Source organism: Argopecten irradians, chromosome 16, assembly GCF_041381155.1.
Source record: "Argopecten irradians isolate NY chromosome 16, Ai_NY, whole genome shotgun sequence".
NCBI lineage: Eukaryota > Metazoa > Mollusca > Bivalvia > Pectinida > Pectinidae > Argopecten > Argopecten irradians.
This window is the reverse complement of record NC_091149.1, coordinates 4,524,004-4,543,669: the sequence shown is the minus strand read 5'-3', so window position 1 is coordinate 4,543,669 and position 19,666 is coordinate 4,524,004. Positions and strand designations below refer to the sequence as shown.

At 34.1% G+C, this 19,666-nt stretch overlaps 2 protein-coding genes across 2 annotated transcripts; one reads left to right on the top strand and one right to left on the bottom strand.

The window, feature by feature from the left end:
* Positions 1-24: 24 nt before the first annotated feature.
* Positions 25-7,043, top strand: LOC138310282 (uncharacterized). Its single transcript, XM_069251419.1, is given in 4 exon segments — positions 25-1,488; positions 2,862-3,326; positions 3,328-4,801; positions 5,353-7,043. Coding segments are annotated over 4 exon segments (2,643 nt in total). The 5' UTR covers positions 25-1,354; the 3' UTR covers positions 5,923-7,043.
* On the bottom strand, positions 7,025-19,656 carry LOC138310858 (complement C1q tumor necrosis factor-related protein 4-like). Its single transcript, XM_069252190.1, has 4 exons — positions 19,519-19,656; positions 16,733-16,818; positions 12,822-13,289; positions 7,025-7,557 (listed from the first exon to the last, which is right to left on the bottom strand). Exons 2-4 carry the CDS (start codon positions 16,797-16,799, stop codon positions 7,046-7,048), a joined length of 1,047 nt encoding a protein of 348 aa, XP_069108291.1. The 5' UTR covers positions 16,800-16,818; positions 19,519-19,656; the 3' UTR covers positions 7,025-7,045.
* Between the last annotated feature and the right edge of the window lie 10 nt (positions 19,657-19,666).

Genomic DNA, 19,666 nt, shown 5'->3' with positions numbered 1-19,666 from the left:
CTCATAAATCAAGAAGAGCTTTTAATATTTTATTCACCGCCAAAAATTACCAACATTTTGAGAATCACAATACTTCCAATGCACAAGTTTAACAAGAACAAATATGAGCTAAAAATGATTTGTGACAATACTGCCAAACATCATAATATTCACATCTACAGTGTCAAGCTGTGGTCTTCAATTTATTTTCAGATTTTTAAACGTTATGAGTGATTGTGAATTGATTTCTGTATTCCTGCTTGTATGTTTTACTTTAAACATACATACATTGTGAGACCAAGAGATTCACGGTGCATGATATCTGTGTTGCAACTAACAATTAAAAGACGTCATGTATGCTTGACTGAACATTTCAATAATTTCCACAGCGTAATCCTTTAAATATTATGGTTTTCAATAGATTAATGAAGAAACAATGAGCTGTTAACATTTTCGCCTAGTAACATCACATATAACTTAAAACTAAAACACCTAAGAAGATTAACTTGTGTATGTTTTTTGTAAAAAAATGACACTACAACACACCATGACAATTGATTAAGTTTCGCGTATTTTACGTCTGGTTAGAATTATAAAAAATAAATAGTCGTGAGGACGTTAAAACTACAAGAACCAGATAGCTTTTAAACTGTTAGGTGCGAAATCAAATCGCCGTGAAAACGTCGTTAGGTCTCAAACCGCGAAATTAAGTTGGACAAGACACCTTTCAAGCTGGAAGGCGTGAAATCATATTGCCGTGAAAATGACGTTAGGTCTGGAAACGCGAAATTATTCTGCCGCAAAAATACATTAGTTCACAGGATTACTTTTATAAGGAAGTCTGTGTATTTACTGATAACAAATTGAAAGGATTGGAAATACTTAATTAATCCCCTAGTTTACAGACATTAACACCCTCTTCACATAATAATAACCAAATGTTACTTACAGGGAAATCGAAACTATTGCTTCGTATTGTATTATTTCAAGCATTTATAGTTTTGATTGAAATATATAGATATATTTACGCCTCTTCATGATTTGTAGGTTTAACATTAACTACAGCATAAGTATTGATTCACAACCGGATTTCCCACTAACCCACTATATTAATGTGACATGATTTATCTTATATAACGGAGCTGTTTGGAATGATGTTTGATACTTGCCTATGAATCTAGGAGTATAGTATCCGAAGGAATGGTCAATGCCTTGACATGTTAAACCATACTTCTCAGGTTAACAATGAGTCCAACGATACATTTATATTACAAAACGTCCCACCACGGTTCATCCGAGAACGAAATCCATACAATCTATGAAGATACCAGTGAGTAGGAGGGCACATGTTGGTATTAACCCGTTTGATGACACTATGAATGAGGACAGTGATGTCACAGGTACAAGTAGCTTGATATTTCCACATATCCCACCACCACCACCGCCGAGGAAGCCAATTACGTCACGTGTATCTAAACCAGACGATAACAGTGACCAGCATCAAACCAAGTAAGTAACTTATATTCGATGAAAGTATGAATGAATGAATGAATGAATGCATAAATGAATGAATGAATGAATGAATGAATGAATGAATGAATGAATGAATGATGAATGGATGGATGGATGGATGGATGGATGGATGATGAATGAATGATGAATGAATGATGAATGAATGAATGAATGAATGAATGAATGAATGAATGAATGAATGATGGATGGATGGGTGAATGAATGGATGGATGGATGGATGGATGGATGGATGGATGATGAATCGATAGAAAAATGGATGGGTGGATGGATATATGAGTGTACAGCTGATTAAAAAAAGACAAGCAAACTGCTCACTGATCACATAACATGAATATAGTGTATATACTTTCACTTCAAACTAAATTCAATATTTTTATGACATGGATGACGTATTCCACTTTCGAATTCGCATTTGGTCAGTTGCACTGACCATAAAAAGGAACGGAATTTGATATGAACAATGGCGGCACTATATGAAGAATAACATTTGAATATAAAAAACAAAATGTTTCCTATATTTACAATTCATGGATCAAAAGCATTCCCTAAAATAAATTTACTTTCAAAATGCATATTATCGAATATAAAAATGCTTTCCGTCTTATTTCGACTAAAATGTGATGACAAATATTTTGTTTTAATTGCCATCTTGGATTAAAGTGGTATATTTTTTCAGAGTGACATTTCCAACTTGTATGTAATAGGAAGCTTTATGTGTTGCGAAAATTCTCTATAGAATTGCATGCTAAAATAATGTTTTTGTGATTCATTATATTTGAGTACTTATCTTTTATTTTATTTTGCTCTATATTGTTTAATCCTGACGTAACTGTACAGGCCTATCTGTAATCCGAAAGACAACGTAACGATTAATTCTTCTAAAATGCAATCATTCAGTCATAAACGCCCTTACAAACAGGTAATAGAGAAATAAAGCAACCTTACATGTCCGTGTTCGGGTACGCCTAGACTACACGTAGACGTACTCGTTGATGTTATCTGTTTACGCCATGACAACGCCGATTTATGTGTACGCGTATGTTAGCTAGCTATGTTCAGCTATCGATTTCTCAATGTTTTGTGTCTTATTCAAACGTAACTACCCACCGTAAGCTAACATAAATACTTACAAACATAAACTACTGAAAACAAAAGTCATTTAAACATAATTGTTTACGCATTTGTACTTGCATGTAATCGCCGCGCTAAAAGTTATGACTACATGTAGAAGATACGAAGCAACATAAAATGATGACGTCATACACGCTAAATTACGGGAATTCCCCGTCTTCATACAGAGGTGATTGCTAGGACATGGTTTATGACAACTTAACTTTTTATTTTCACAGATTGGAAGTCTCCGACAGGAACTCGATTGATCTTATCATATTTGAGGATGAAGAAAAAAGCAAAGATTTTATACAAATATCAGTCAATGATTCCACAGCGTCTGATGGGGGTTGTTCAACTAATGGTAGTAGGAACGAGCATAATAATATCGAAGATGAACAGAAAGACAGTGATATACACTCAGATACAACTATGAAGGACCTATTAGCTCTATTTGAAAACGACTTATTTCAATCATCGCTAAATGGACCAAGAAGCGGTCAGAGCACGTCATACTCTTCCGATTTAAGTATGATTTCATCAATGGGAGGGCAATATTTGAGAGAGTATTCTTCCATTTCCAATCCATTTATTTCAATACCAGAAAATCAAACGTATTTACATCCAAAGGAGTCTTCAAGTAACGCTACCAATCCGTTTATACGAGAAGATCAAATGTATTTACATCCAAAGGAGTCTACCAGAACGAGAAGATCAAATGTATTTACATCCAAAGGAGTCTTCAAGTAACGCTACCAATCCGTTTATACGAGAAGATCAAACGTATTTACCTCCAAAGGAGTCTTCATGTAACGCTACCAATCCGTTTATACGAGAAGATCAAATGTATTTAACTCCAACGCGGTCGTCGCTTAGTGCTAACAATCCGTTTAGATTTGAAACGATGACTTTCGAAGAAAATGAATTCCTTTCCCAACCAGACAATGACCCTGAAGAAGATCATTCAGAACTTCATAAACGTAATAAAGAAGCCTGTATTTTTGAATCGCTACTCAACGTGAACGACATTGGACTCCAAGCGATGTCCGCTCATGATATTGGAGGCCAGATCGACAACAGTGTATTTCTTCAAGAGAGAACCAAGGATATCAAAATACAATCGTGCTCCTCGGGTAATCCTTTTCTAAGAGACGATGCATTTGATTTCTTTTGTCAACCGCGCGGATGTGAACATTTTCTACAGTGCAGTGAGGCAAAGCAGAAGACTACTTGTTTGACAAGAGATCTTACAGACGAACCTGAGATATACGACGATATCGTTGGATTCAATAGAAATTCATGGCCAAAAGTGTGCGATATGCCAGTAGACTTGCTTTCTTCTACTAGCTTAAAATTCAATCAAACAGATTCGTGTTCTGCATCTGAAATGAACTGTTCAACTCATATTTATTCAGAAACAACTCAGCACGAGGGGCATGGAATGGAAACTTACGACTCCCCAGATTTGTATGACTCTCCTTCGGTTTCATCGTTAGAAATGGAAAACGTCGGTAATGATTCTTCAAATATAGGCAACGGATATGTTCAAATATCACCACCAGTTACTGAAGCGTTTTCAGGTAAATCGAATCTTCGTACCGAGTCACAGAAGCCTGTTCAACAAAATCATAATAAAAATAATAGAAGATTTGATTGGAAATCGAACTTGATCGGTTACTCTGACCAGACAAGAAGCAATTCCCACCATCTAAACACCCCAGGACTTTATCCGGTTGAAGCAGGCCTCCAAAATCAAAAAGTTTCCAAAGACAAGAAACATATTACCAATGCTAATTTTAAAAGCTGTGATGAAATCCCACAGCAACCTCCACAACACAAGAGAACCATTACAAGCAAAGCAAAAAAGTTTCTGTCACGGTTCATTAAACAAGGCAATATAAGAGAACGACAATCACAGCCGGTTGGCTGTTTACAACTCACCTGCCCGTGTGGTAGTACTTGTGACCGGATAGGAAATTTGGTGACATCATCAAATGGGAAAATATGGGTGTCCTTTCTCCAGTGTTCCTGGGTGTCACTTTATGATCACCAATTCCGCGTTCTCCACAAATTTGATGCCCGTGGTATAGTGGATAGTCTTGCTGCATCACCCGCTGATATTTTATATATTTCATGTCCTCGACAGATGAAAATCATGATGATGGATTCCAACCTAGAGGTATGTGATGGTTATTGCTCTACTACTTTTCATTCTTTTATAAGGGTGTAATGGCTAATTAGTTGTCTGCCTATGAGTAGTAATTGTTTGTTAACAATAAAAAACAAAGAAAATAAAAAACAAAACAAAAAAAAACATACAAAAAAACCCAAAAACATATAATAAAAAAAAAAAAAAAAACATATCAAAAAAACAAAAAAAAAAATAAGCCAAAAAACTAACAAACAAACAAAAAACAAACAAAGAACCAGTGATCATGCAAAAATAACAAATTTCAAAATTAAATTAGATTTCGATATCTGTATTATAATGAAAAACACAGTGTATAAGTTAGCAGATTAGAAATTTGAAGAACGCCACGCCACGCCATTAGTTAAAGCACATATCGAAAACAAAAATTTAAAATAATTTAAAAAAAGAATATCGTAAAATAATAAATTGAACATTTGTATTAAATTAATGTGATTTATACATTTTGAAACAAAACCGTCTGTTTGGCAAGTTATTTATTACCTTTACCTCTGAAATATAAATGAAACTTTTTTCTGTAGTTGAAAATAATGTCCCGGTTCAACAAACTGCATCCGAGAGGTCTTGCCATTTGTCCAACAGATGGAGCTATCGTCGCCTGTATGACGTCACAAGCTATTGGACAAGTCATGAAGAGCCCTTCGAATAACTGTTTGATGAAATTTCCAGGAAATTCATTGAATAACAAAGGAGAGGTTTTTAACAATGGTAAATTCCTAGGATATCCAATGAGGATTGCAATTAGCGTTCATAGACACATATTGGTGTCAGATTTCGGACTGAAGTGCATATTTATTCTGAAACCAGATGGTCAAATGTTAAAGAAAGTGACGATGTTCGGAGGGCGACCTTTAAGCCAGGTACACAGTATACCGAGTTCTATGGATGGATGCTTTTACATTGTAGTGGGTGGGCGCGGGAAGTTAAGAGTTTCAAGACTGAGTGAGCAGTGTAGTTTTGAGATAGAAGAACCATCACAATGGCTGGATCCGAACGTATACTGTAAAGTTAGGGCTTCCGCTTTTAAACGGAGAGGACAACTCATATTAACCTCAGGCAGCGTTGTCAAAACGATTTCTCTGGCTTCTTGACTTTGGTGTTAGATAATGAGGTTGGGAGTGATATGCTATGATTTGGTTTGTTTATTCAGCTAGTATTATTTAAGGACGTGCCAGGTTTGATAGTGGAGGAAAAAAGGTGCTTATCAGGAGAAAACTACCGACCAGCGGTCAGTACTTATATAACTTCTTTATATGGGATTCGAACTCGTTATTCAGAGATGAAGGACTTGTGGTAATATGTCGGGACATCTTAACAACTCGGAAATGACGAACCCCATTATATGCTATAACGGCGTACATAACGTATAGCCGATTATATTCGCGTAACAGTGGTCGTGAAGTTTTGATCCGTGGAATACTGAGTGATAATAAAATCGTATAAACTCTGGAAGACAAAATGGGAAAATGAAAAATCGCTAAAATTTCATTTTCACATTAATAGAGGAGTTATAATCGTGAAAAGTTGAACCCACGTATACAATCAGCTGTAAAGTACTTCAAAGGGTTTTCCCATGTCTGCTGGGAAAAGATCATTATTATAGGATATTAAAATACACCTAGCTATTAAGATACATTATAAATCGCAGGCCTATTCTGTCCATGCATATTACAGAGTCAGCCCCCTTGCGAGTAGGTATCATTGTTACGTCATTATTTTGTAAACGCAATTCACGTCGTTTTCTCCTAAACGTATGACGTTACGCTCCCAAAAACATGACTCACAATTAATTCCTAGTCGTAAGTGCAGATTACTCTGTTATATACAAATTCGGAATAAGTTGATAAATCTTTGGCATGTCCTGGTGCTGATCAGCCATTTTTTTTTCTCTAAAAATTGATTCCAAAGATTTAAGATGTGGAAGTGATGACTGATTAATTTCAATCTATATGTTTGCTCTAGCTGTTAAGCAGACATTCTGATAGATAGTTTGTTACGAGTTTCGGGGAAAAACCAGATCTCAATCTTTTGAAAGTGCATAAATTATCGTGATTTTATTCAAATAATTTTGTGATGCAAAAGCACATTGATTTTGATGTAGGCCTACAGAGGCATAAGCAGTATATCAATTATACTATGTTTAATTAAGTTCTACGTGTGTATATCAGTTAAAATCTTCCACCGTAACTAAATGATAACGTCATGCAAACACAATTAGTGTTGACCGAAAAAGAAGTGATTGCTTCCGGTCATCGGCGATACATCACTCTGCGCCATGTCCATTTCACCAATCAGATGACCAACGAACGTGCCGTACACCTGATTCTTTTGGCCGAAAAGGGTGAAACTCTGCGTTTGTCTGACCTTTACGAATACCGATTCACCCTGCCCGACGAATATGATGACTGAATTCCCAGCCGAGGAGTGACTGTTGAATCCAGCCAGTGACACCAGCAGTTCAGTATTCTTCACCAGTTCCAGCCACATAGCTCTGTCGGTGTTGGCATCATATGCATGAAAGTCGAATTTATAAATCCCTGATTTGGGAGCTGTAAACACCCCCGTGCTTTGGTCGTATCCACCTCCAATATTTGTGAAGATCTTGTCAAACCTCACGGTATCTCCCGAGTTTCCGGTCGATGTATGGGTAAGCCCCGCAGCAAAGGCAACCACGTGTTTGTTGCTATGGTGATCATTAAACGTCTGGGAAACAGTCGACGATGGACCTAGATGATAGAAAAGATTATATTAAGTCTATGTGCATGCGTTATCCATAGCATTTATTGAACAGATATTATTGCAAGTTATGATGGTGATATTTATAATGGTTTATCAATGAAAACAATTCATATATATAAGTACTACAAGTATATAACGGTGTTTTTTGGACGTTTAAGTAAGAAACTTTATATTTCATGTACGTGTACTGCATTGTTGTTGATTTTCACGGCTACAAAATCTCCCGATTTTCCCATTTGGAACTTATTCGCGGGGATTTATTTTCGCGAATTTACTTTAAAAGAGAGCGTCATTCAATCTCAGACTATAATATACTAACCCATGATTTTGATAAATTTCGCGAGGTATTCCCTTTCGTGAATTTGAATAGATCTGCGAATTTATGGAAGTTAAAACCTTCGCGAATATTTTAGCAAAGTATAGAGTTAGATGGTACGCGTATAAACATAAACTAACTAAATCTATGTTAACATCCCAAATTTTCCAATTCCAATATGCAAAGTGGACATTTACGCCTGTTAAACTAGGGGTTATAGCACCAAAATACCAATTGTAATTAATTTGTCTATATATATGAGACGTTGCTCTAAAATCAAGGAAACCAACCAAACAAGAAGTAGTTTTCACATTAAGCCGTTTTGATGCAAAATGTACATTTTGTTTGTTTCCCAGAAAATGAATTAAATCAACGCGGTTTTGCACAATGTATTTTGTTTTATATGTAACACTTTAGCAGGTATAGTTTCAGGCTACAGTAATAAACCTTTTCGATCTCAATAATAATACTCTTAAATTCTAAGTACATCTAGCTATCGTTTTGAAGTGCGTTGATATTAAACAATGGAAACTGAAACAGGGAAATGAATTAGAGAACCCCAACCCGGTGGTATGCAGTGGGTTCCTCCAGGAAGCAAATGATAAATGTTGGCTATCAAGTATTCCGAATTTGCATTTTACAGAGTTATCTGCACTTGAGGGTAGGCATTGATTGTGACGTCATGTGTTTGCGAGCGTTAAGGCATACGTTTCGGAGAAAACGACGTAAATTGCGCTCACAAAATAATGACGTAACAATCGATACCTACCCGCAAGGGAGCTAACTCTGTAATATGCAAAGACGGAATACTTCATGTTAGACTGTGTATTTGTTAGGTATGAGTCAGACTCATTATCACAGATATAATCATCCTCGATACTCCAGGGGATACTAGCACTGACATAATATTAACTCCTGGACTTAATCTCCTGGTAAAACTGGAGGCAGTTAAGGAGAAAAAATACGAAACAAATTAACATTTGAGAAATGTTGATGAAATGATTATATTGCGACAAAATGTATCATTACATCTTTATAATAATTTATTAGTAAGTCTTCCTGGTTGCCTTTAACCAGATGTCATTTGGTTAAAATTAATACTACACTTATCACCTCCTTAACAGTTTAGAAATGATGCTTTTGATATTAAAATATACGGGGCGTTATGTCCTTTCCGGCAGAGTTTATTTGACTCCGTTAGACACGAAGGAGAGTAACCCATTTCGATCTATTTGGGCCCAGTTCCATGACCATTTCTTACCTTGAATGGACTCCTTATCTATAGGAAAGCATTACAGATTTTCAAAAAGGCTTTTAACTTTTTCTCCTTGACTTCTGTAATGTTTTTCTTTAGGGAATTTTAAGTTACCTCCCTTTGATTTTCTCTGGCAACAGAGACCTAGAAAAACGAAGAGAAGTAACGTATTCTAATCCACCAGAGTTACGTCCCTTGGTTTCGCTACGTCAGTAGGTCAGATTGCAAATCATCGAACTCACATTGTAAACATAATATTGCACCGATAATCTTGCCTTTGTGTGGTCCAATGATTATTAATTTAGATGTCATAACATTGCATTTTTGTTATTTATTAGAAGTTTTTAGGGTTTAGTTAGTAATTTTACAGGTTTTAGTACTGAAAGTTGCTGTTTTGATCTGTTCACCATATATACAATATGTATGGATTGGATGTCGCTTTTATGTTAACCATGCTTGTATGGAGTAATTCCTCTAAGGATATATTCTATGGGACGCGTTAGATGAATACTCTAGATACTGAGAAGTATAGGCCTACGTTATTTAAAGTCTCAAAGAACAAAGACAAGAGGATATATTTATAACTGACCACCCAAAAGATTCGATCGTAGGACGAACACAGACACCGATATAATGTTTACATTTGACATCCATCATTTTGAACACAATTGAAAGTACTGAACGTCGTCAAGATATCTTTTCCCGTTTCATTACTGTAATAAATTGTTAATTTAAAAAATGTTTTTTTTATGAATATATTATATAAATACATTTGTATCTATATATTGTTTACATGTTTCCAAAATTCAATGAAAAAACAACACTATTCATGTGATGTGTTTCTAAACGTAATCAAAGCAATTTGTTTCTTAAAAATAGTAGTCCTTTTACGTTGCATAGAACATTTTCTTACGCAAGTTCAAAGTTCAATCAATGTTACCATGCAGTTATGGTAAACAAACTCGGCTAGTATTTGCGTATAATGAACAAGCCTAGCAAGTGTAAATATATGTTTATATGAATTGTTTTTGGCTTGAATATCTAGAAATCTCTTAATGCCACGAATGATCATTTGAATTTGACTTTTGGTTTGCTTTGCTTGCGTTGGATTGGTTAGTTTAGATTAATGTTGTCGCCAAAGTAATATCAGGAATGTATTGTTTTGAAGTGGAGGAAAACCGGAGTCCCCGGAGAAACATGACCAATGACGGATTGTTTCTACTGCGTCTCTGACTGACATTGAAAACAAGATATGTTAAAACGTTGTTTTTTGTTTTTGTTTTTAAATTCTAACATTGAATGCATTGATTACAAAGTCATTTTTGTGTAAATATATGGACATTTTATAAGATTTCTTTATTGCAAATAACACCATCTATTTACCAAACGAAAGTTCCTTTAATATTATCATAAACTTCAAATATATTTTCTATCTCTCGACAATACCAAAACGCATGTACTCCAAACACGGGGGCAGGTTTCCTTTGAAATAATTTGCTATTTTCTTATCAAAATAGTCGGCAATAATGTGCGTGTTTTCTTGGAGATCATTCAATATAATACAATAGATATTATCATTTTTCAATGTGTCAGTCATCAGATTTTTTAAGCACTCAAAAACACTATATTTTCGCCAACTACTAATTTTCGAGTATTTTTACGATACAGCTAGAACGCGAATTCAACTGTTAGGCGAAGAATTGTATAAAGAATATGCAATACGCGATTCTAAGCAAGATGATCTGGTGGTGTAGTTGTTAAACCATCCGCTTTTCACCTAGACGGCCGGGGTCCGATCCCCGGCATGGACGTGAGAGCTAGGGGTCACCTGCCCGATCACGTGGATTTTCTGCGGGCACTTCGGTTTCCTCCCACATTAGGATCCCTCGCATCCGGGCCATCGAGAGTGATTTGCATAAGTTGTATAACTTATAAACATATAAGAATGGCGCGAAATAAATTTTGCGTATTTAAAAATAAAATGTTTATAGTAGGGAGCGTGGAAAAGTAAAATTTCTAGTGAACTTGATAAACCAAGATAGCACTGTTATAATAAGACCCTTGCCCTTTACCGGTATTAGGTACGCATCGTCTTGTCTTATCATGGTCCTGTTACCACAACATGTGTATAATTAGACCACACTGTGTTTCTCTATTACACCATCAAGTCCTTGTGATGTGACAAAATACCGGATTATGTACGTGTATATGCCTCATTTCTCCTCTCGCTTATCGCTTTGTTAGGACATTTTGTAGTTAAGTGTTTCATTTGAAGTACCTTAGAGTGAGATATATTTAAAACATCCACAAACATTATATAATAATGTGAACGATTTCATATTTGCGTAAACAACATTCCGCGTCTTCCTTATCTGCAATGAATACATTAATTTGCGATGAAAGGCACGTAGTTCATACAAATTCACTTTCATAACCTAAGTATACGTCTTATTTTAGAACGAATATACGTACCCGGCCTACTGTACCTTTCGGCCAGAAGAACCATTATCTGTCTAAAAGTCTTTTGAGCTACAATATTGCAGCTAATCTTATTTATAAAACATTTCAATCGAGTTCCAGCGCTCTCACGAAATTGCAGGAACATTTTTATCTCGATAATAAAATGCTTTACTGTAAATAAACGACACGAATGTTTTCATTAATTAAAGAATTGTAAAATGACATCTAAAATTCCATAACTTTTTTAAAAGTGCATTTACATCTACCAAGTCTTTCTTGGGTATATAATAGACGATTCAGAAGGTTGTTAATATAAGGAATGTATATTAATTAAAGATACGTGGACGAGCATAGAAAAATATTTCAATGGACACTCGCATAAAGTAATTACATTTCATTATTTTTTCGACATTTGATGCGCTAATAGAATTGATGTATAATAAATTGAGCTAGCCTCTTATATATCTAAATAAATTGTGCTCCACTCTTTTATATATCACTAAGTTGATGTATTTTAACAATTAAAGGATTGTTAGATAACGGGCGCTATTCTATTTATCTGTCACCTAGATTGCATTTATATCTCCAATAAATGCAATCTAACAATCCTTTAATTGTTATATTTACATTTTACTTTCTAGTTCAAAGTAAAACATAATTTAGATGCGATTGAACATTTGAATTTCCCGCTTCAGCCATTTAACCTCAACAGCCAAGTCCAATGTGATAAAAATAGTCCCTATAAAAAATTGAAAAGATAACAAAATTTCAATGTTTTTCAATGGCTTTTCAGTCTACTTTCAATTATCCAGACATTTAAAAGAGTTTTTTCATAAGATTCATAACCAAAATGGTTCATTCAACTAAAATGTCAATTTTGCCGCGCGGACTAACATGGTGTCAGTAAACAAGACTCACATTCATTTATGCAGATATTACTACACCAAGTCTAGGCTGCATTTATTGGCTCATAATGCAGATCACGATTATCATTAGAGTAATGGGATTCACAGTGGCAAAATGTAGATATAAAAGAAATAAAACAAATGGCAATATAAATTTTTAACCCTTTATTTATCTCCTCTGATACAGGTAGATCACATCCGGTTTAACATTTCTCTTTGTCATAAATATCGTATTATCTGTACACTTCATGTAAACAGTTCTCCATAAATCAGGATATTCCCACAACCTGCTCTTAATCGGTATTACAACAATTTATTTTCCCGCCGCTGGGAAGTTGGGGAATTGATTAAATAAATTATATGAATCGCTCTGAGACCGATCCATCTCGCCGATCATGTACCCAGAGAAAGTAGCATACACCTGGTCGGCCTTTCCAAATAAGGAAAAGCTCTGGTTTGGTCTGGCCTGCACGTACACGTTCTCTCCCGCGCTCAGGTAGACAATGACGGAATTTCCGGCGGAAGAGTGACTGTCGTAGCCCGAGATGGAGACGAGAAGTTCGCTGTTCTTTTTCAGCTCGATCCACATAGCTTTGTCGACGTTAGCGTCGTAACCATGGATGGTGAAGGCGTAGATACCACTTTTTGGAGCTTTAAATTGACCACTGGTGAGGTCGTAGCCTCCGCCGATGTTTGTGAAGACTTTGTCGAATGTGATTACCTCCCCTGACGTGACTGAAATAGTGTGGGTCAGACCAGCAGAGAAGGCAACAATGTTGTTACCTGTAAAAGCAAAATTTCAAAAATTGATTACATGATATAATGGCTTCTGAAATTAAAAAAAAAATACATAGAAAACAATAAAAAGACGGGAACAAATATGAATTTGATTCAGTTATAAAATTGATTTTTGTGAATTTTCTTATTATTTACTCTTTCTTGGTGCAAAATAAAATGAGTTTCCATATAGTAATAGTAAAATCACAGTATTATAAATATTAAAATTATTTCAATAACTGCAGAAAAATCTCAATGAGAACAATTCCGAATTTGCATATTACAGAGTTATCTGCACTTGCGGGTAGGTATTGATTGTGACGTCATGTGTTTGGGAGCATAACGTCATACGTTTCGGAGAAAATGACGTGATTGCACTCACGAAATAATGACGTAACAATCGATACATACCCGCATGGGAGCTAACTCTGTAATATGCAAAAATATTCATCAAAAGACTTTTGTTTGACAATGCTATCTTTATAAATGTTTTAAATCTATGGACACAATATTGTTTAAAATGATATCCTACAGGACTTATAATATGCCATCATTTTATTTTATTTTTTTCATTGTCTTTCTTAAACATATTCAGACCTTTTTGAAAAAATCTAAACGAAGGTAGTGATTTATTTTAAATGACGCAAACAGGGTCACGTGTTTGCTAGAAGTCTCGCGAGATCTATTTTAGAGCTAATTTTGGTTTTACAAAACATTTTTGCCAGAATAATATATAAAGTTGTACAATACAAAATCTATTCATTCTACCTGTCCAAAAATACATTTGATGATAATTTTTACATTATTTTTTTTTTGTCTTAAATTAAAAAAAATATAAATGCGTTACTTGAATTCCATATGAACCTTCACGTGTTTATGGTCAAAATTTATTTACACCGTCATGTTGAAATATTGGTTACATGTTTTCAAATATCAGTTTTTTTGCAAGCAAATACGTACCCTGTTTGGTCGAAGTTCTGGAGGTAAATGCACATTATCCTTCTTAAGCAATGGCGGCGAAAAAACTAAATAGGGTTTGCAATCTTGAAAACGACTTCAAAAGCGGACCACTAAAGTGTCCAAGCGTGTCAAAAGCACCAAAAGAGAAGAAGCCAGGAGGATGTTATAACAACATTCATGAAAGCGCACGTGATTTGTCAAAAATGTTTAATTGAAGCAAAAACAAGCAGTATTTAAACATCGAGTAATTGTATACATGTATTCATTATAAATTTCCTTCAAATATCTCATATCCTAAAAAGGACATTATCAAATGCAATAATACAGTACAGAAACACATTTGAAAAATACGTATATCTCAGAATATGTATTGTGAACATATCTGTTTACAACATAATAGTATGTGACTAGTGATGCATCAGAATATGATAATGTATTGTGACTCAAATATTCTAAACCAAGCTTTCACCTTTTAAAATAAAAAAAAACAAAAAACAAAAAACAGAAAAAACTTGTTTACACAGAAAATATAACTTTATCATGTGTTTTGTCTCGATTTATGAATCACAGATTTGTAATAAAAGTCCATCAGTATGGTTCTGCTACTTTGCACCATTGATAAACCAAATGGCTCAAAGTAATTAAGAACTGAATTGAACTAAAATCTACGTCAAATGTGTTTTCAAGGTAAAGTGTACTTTAAAGGAAGTTAAAATTCACTAGAGCCGACATCTTGTAAACATTTTACCCGCTGTCGCCTACATTGCACTATTAACTAAGACTTACAAAAAGTATCTGTGTATCAATGGTCTTTCATTATGTCAAAATCCGTTAAAAGCAATTTACAAACATTTAATAAATGCTTAAAAAACTGCAAAAGTACATCGAAGACCAACGCGGGCTTATCAATATAGGGCCAACAATATTGATTTAAGATTAATCCTTCCTCTTTTACTTAATTCAATGAATCGTATCTTAATCCCCAACCTCATTTAATCAAAGTTTTTAAAAAGTGATTTTTATTGAGTAATCTGATATACGATTTGTTATGTAGATGGAAATTCTTGAAGGATTTTAAAATGGGGTTATCCCCAGTGTACCCTTATCTCTGAATACATCTTTTGTCAGCATTGTGTAAAATAATCTAAATGTTTATCAACTCTGGTGGTAACGCACTACGCAATAATCTATACACTTTTAGATAATGTAAATAGACTTAAAATCGCTTATCAGTTTCTGACATATTGTATGCAATGAAGAGGGGGGTATCATTTATTAAATCATGTTAGTAACCTGTAAACCAACTCGGGGAATTTGTATTCTGTACTTTCCGGGTTAAGTAAAATGTACTTTAATATTTTTTTATTAGATAACGATTGAAGACTTTGTTCCACAAAATTGTCTTTTTTTGTGTGTATAAAATGATCCTATGTTTATTTATTTATTTACTATTTATTCCATGCTTACTTTTGTTGTTTTTGTTTGATGCTATTGTTTTGGTTGCATGATTATTTTTACTAGTACACCTTTCCATGGATTTTATATCCAACTCTGAATATAATTATATAAATAAATAATTGCAAAATTACAAAAAAAAATAATCTTCAGAACAAACTGACTTGTTATTTTTTGTCCATAATGCAGAATTGTTAACCACTTTTAATTTAATGAAATTCATATATATCAAAACTAATTACACGATGGTAAGAAAATTAAGGGTGATTTATCATACATGGTAATTTCATAATAGCAACGCATGCCGAAGAAAAAATAAGATCTGCTAAAATAAAATAATATTAAGTTTAAGATTTTAACTTGCCCAATAAGAATCTTCAGATATAATCACACACGCATCTGAAGAACAAGCGTCCCTGTCCTTATGCATCAGATAACATGCATAAACATACAGCTACCTATGAGCTCTTTGTGTGAAATTACTACACAAAAGAAAGGAATTCTGATAGCTGTTAGATACTATTTCGTCCATGTCAAGAAATTTGAAGTAAGTAATCTGATTGGTCAATTTGAAAGGTCACCAGAACACGTGGAATGCTATCAGATTTTATATGAAATGGAATGGTAAGAAAGATATGTATTTAAATCAGATTGCAAATTTTACTGAACATATACGGCATAAAAAACTTCTACTGGAAGTCATGGTTCGGTAATACAAGTAAACCATCACTTCATGTAATGCTAGACTAATATCTCTAAAGGTGGACTGGTGTTAAAATTTAAGTTAAGTTGATGTCGATAGTGCAGTAAAGTGTTAGCATTGACTTAGAGGTAAACAACATTGAAGCAAAGCAAAACACAAATAAACCATGATTTGCGTCGATATTAAATCTGTGACTACAATTAGAAGCGACGCTACCAACAGCGAGATTATGTTTTCCCATTATTTGCTAATAAACTACGTATGTGAGCAAAGGGAAAGTCTCGTTACAAGCAAATTTAAATTTTATATATATGTAGATAAAACTTTTTACCTGTAGGGGCACCATTGACGAGGCACGCAGCCAGGACTACACTCAGGAAAACAGTAATGGGACTCATTCTGCTCTTGACTTGTGGTCTGTTAATGATATAGAAGGATAAAACATACATAAGGGTTATATATAAAATGGATTTTCTACCAGATTAAGAATTGATGTAACTTTTTTCCTTTTTGTCTGGGTATGACAAACAAGAATTGTTATAAACTGTATGCATCCTCGTCGGGTTATTTTTTCAAAAAGTCATGTTTTGTATGAAAACAAAGATTAATAGAATCTTACATGGGCCTGTCAAGTGGACAGGGATATCTCAAGCCAAGTGAAAAATTTTGACTGGTCAACCCCAAGCTTGCCGAGGGTTGGCGGCCAATATCTTTCACTAGGGTTGAGATATCCCTGTTCACTTGATAGACCCATGTTTGATTCTTTTTCTCCCATACTTTTACGAAACATTATAAAATTCAGTTTTTAGATACATTTCCAAAGCGCCGCCATCATAGAAACGTCACCGTGCACCGTGCGTCAAAATTAATGACGTCACTGACAATAGGCAACGCATGTATTGATTACGTTATTGCCAAGCGCGTGTGAGCTGGGTTTTTTCTACCCCAGAAAAAGGGTTATCTTTTCCTTAACAACCGCAGATAACCTTGTCAAGTATAGGAGAATAAAACATCTATTCCAGTATAAATTAAGATAATAATCATATGTGTAATGAAAGCTTGAAAAAAAATAAAACAAGAAAGAAAAGAAAACAATATAGATTATCTATATTGTATTGAGGTAGTAACGTCAGGAATAAAATGAATTGCACCATCCCGTCTTTGCATATTAAAGAGCAATCTACCTTCATTTGTAAGTATTGACATCTTTGTAAAATGCAAAGATGGAATAAAAGGTCCCATGATCATTAATCAGTTTTATGTCTCAGGCACTCTCGGCTAAACAAAAACTAAAGTTTATGATTTTTGCATGAACGTGGAGCTAGATGTGCTTAATGGGACTAATTCACGTACCACGTGATACGCGATAACGTTTGTGCGGGACTAGTATCTCTAGTGGTGATGGAACGTAACTCTTTGTAATATTCCCGCTGAAATGACGTTATCCCGCGATAACGTCATTTGACATCACCAATAGAAACAATAGTCCCGCACAAACGTTATCGGGTATCACGTGGTATGTGAATGAGTCCCATTGTTCACCATTTCAAATTAGTACGGTTATTAGTGAAGCGTTAATATGTTAAATCACATTATTTTTTCAAAGTAAATTATCATGTAAAAGGAAAATTGCTGAGTGATCTTGCGACCAGCATTTTGGTTGGTCTTACTCTTAATACAATTTATACTGCATACCTTCTCCATACGAAAGATATCCATCAAAATTAGCATTATTATCGTAAGATTGTTTAAAGTATATGTGTCCTAACTGAGCGAACAATTTGACATGGCATTTTTTCTGTAATCTATTGAAAACCATAAGGTTCGATGAGTTAACCTGAGAAATGCATTCAAATGGACAGTCATCTATGATGCCTTATAAAAGCTGGTTACAACTCAGATTTAAGGCACTATAAATGTTCTTGTGTTCATGCCTTATGTATGTCTAGATGAAAACAAGCCTGCAGAAGTCACTTTACAATTACTTATAACAGAGTACAAATGTTAAATTAAATTTGAGACCATTCAGTAACTTCAAGGTTTGATCGTATGTACTCATTTTATCGCATTGTAGATGTAAATATAATGAATTTGGCAGTACTGCAAAAATCATTTGAGTTTTTATTAATACATGTGAAATTAAAACCATTGCAAAGTATTGTAATTCTCAAAATGTTGGTTATTATTGATGGTGAATAACATTAAAAGTTCTTGACTAGTACTATGTTTTATTTACTTTAACATCTTTCTTTTCAAAATACGTAGTAGATATGTTAAGAACAAATGCATATATAAATTGAAACTAAATTATTCACTTTCCACGTAAACTGTTATATATCTTATACACGATAATTAATACCGGTGTTTAATTCCTTTAACATTGCAATATAAAATCGTTTATAACACTAAATGACTTAGAATTAAGATTTTTTTCTATGCAATTTATAAATGATACTAACAACATAATAGCTTTAAGTATTTCGGAAAAAATATTATCAATAAGGTTAATGCATTAATAATATGGTTAAACATTTATAACACAATCTTTTCGAAAAATGCATAACTAGTTTGAGCAATTATTTGAACATCAAATGAAAAACTGGTTTGAAAAGAAAAAAACAACAACTGAAAATGCTAAAATCACTATTTAAGACAAAATATAAAAAATATACAATTGAAATAATGAAGTATGGATTCAATAGAGCATGAGAAACAATGCATTAATTAAAGATGCTCCATCGCCTATGAATGGTATTTTTCTCCAGCAAAAACAGGAGCAGACGAATTAGTATCTTTCTTCAGCTACAATAGTGTCTAACTTTATACCATTACCACAATTGAAAAGTTTGAGCTTATAATTTTTCTTCAAGATAGAAACATTAAAAATAATTAGTTGCGTCTCGAAAAAATTCACGGCACTATGCTCTTTTTTGATTGAAATACTAATTGCGCATTTACCAAAAAGCAAAACATATCATCTAATATGTATTTTTGTGTTAATTAGATACATATATACTTAATTAAACATCAGTTTTTGTTTAAAAAAAAAAGAGTATCATTTATGCTCTGTTGGTAGTTAAGCATTTTTAACAAATATGATATAAGATATCAACTTACCTTGCTGTGTTGTGTACGGAGAAGCTACAATATCTGCAACAAAAACCGAGTTGCCGACCGACGGACCCTACAGCAACTTATATACAAACACATCGATAATTTTTTGTAAAGGGTGGGTGGGACATTTTCAAATTCCACATATTCTTTG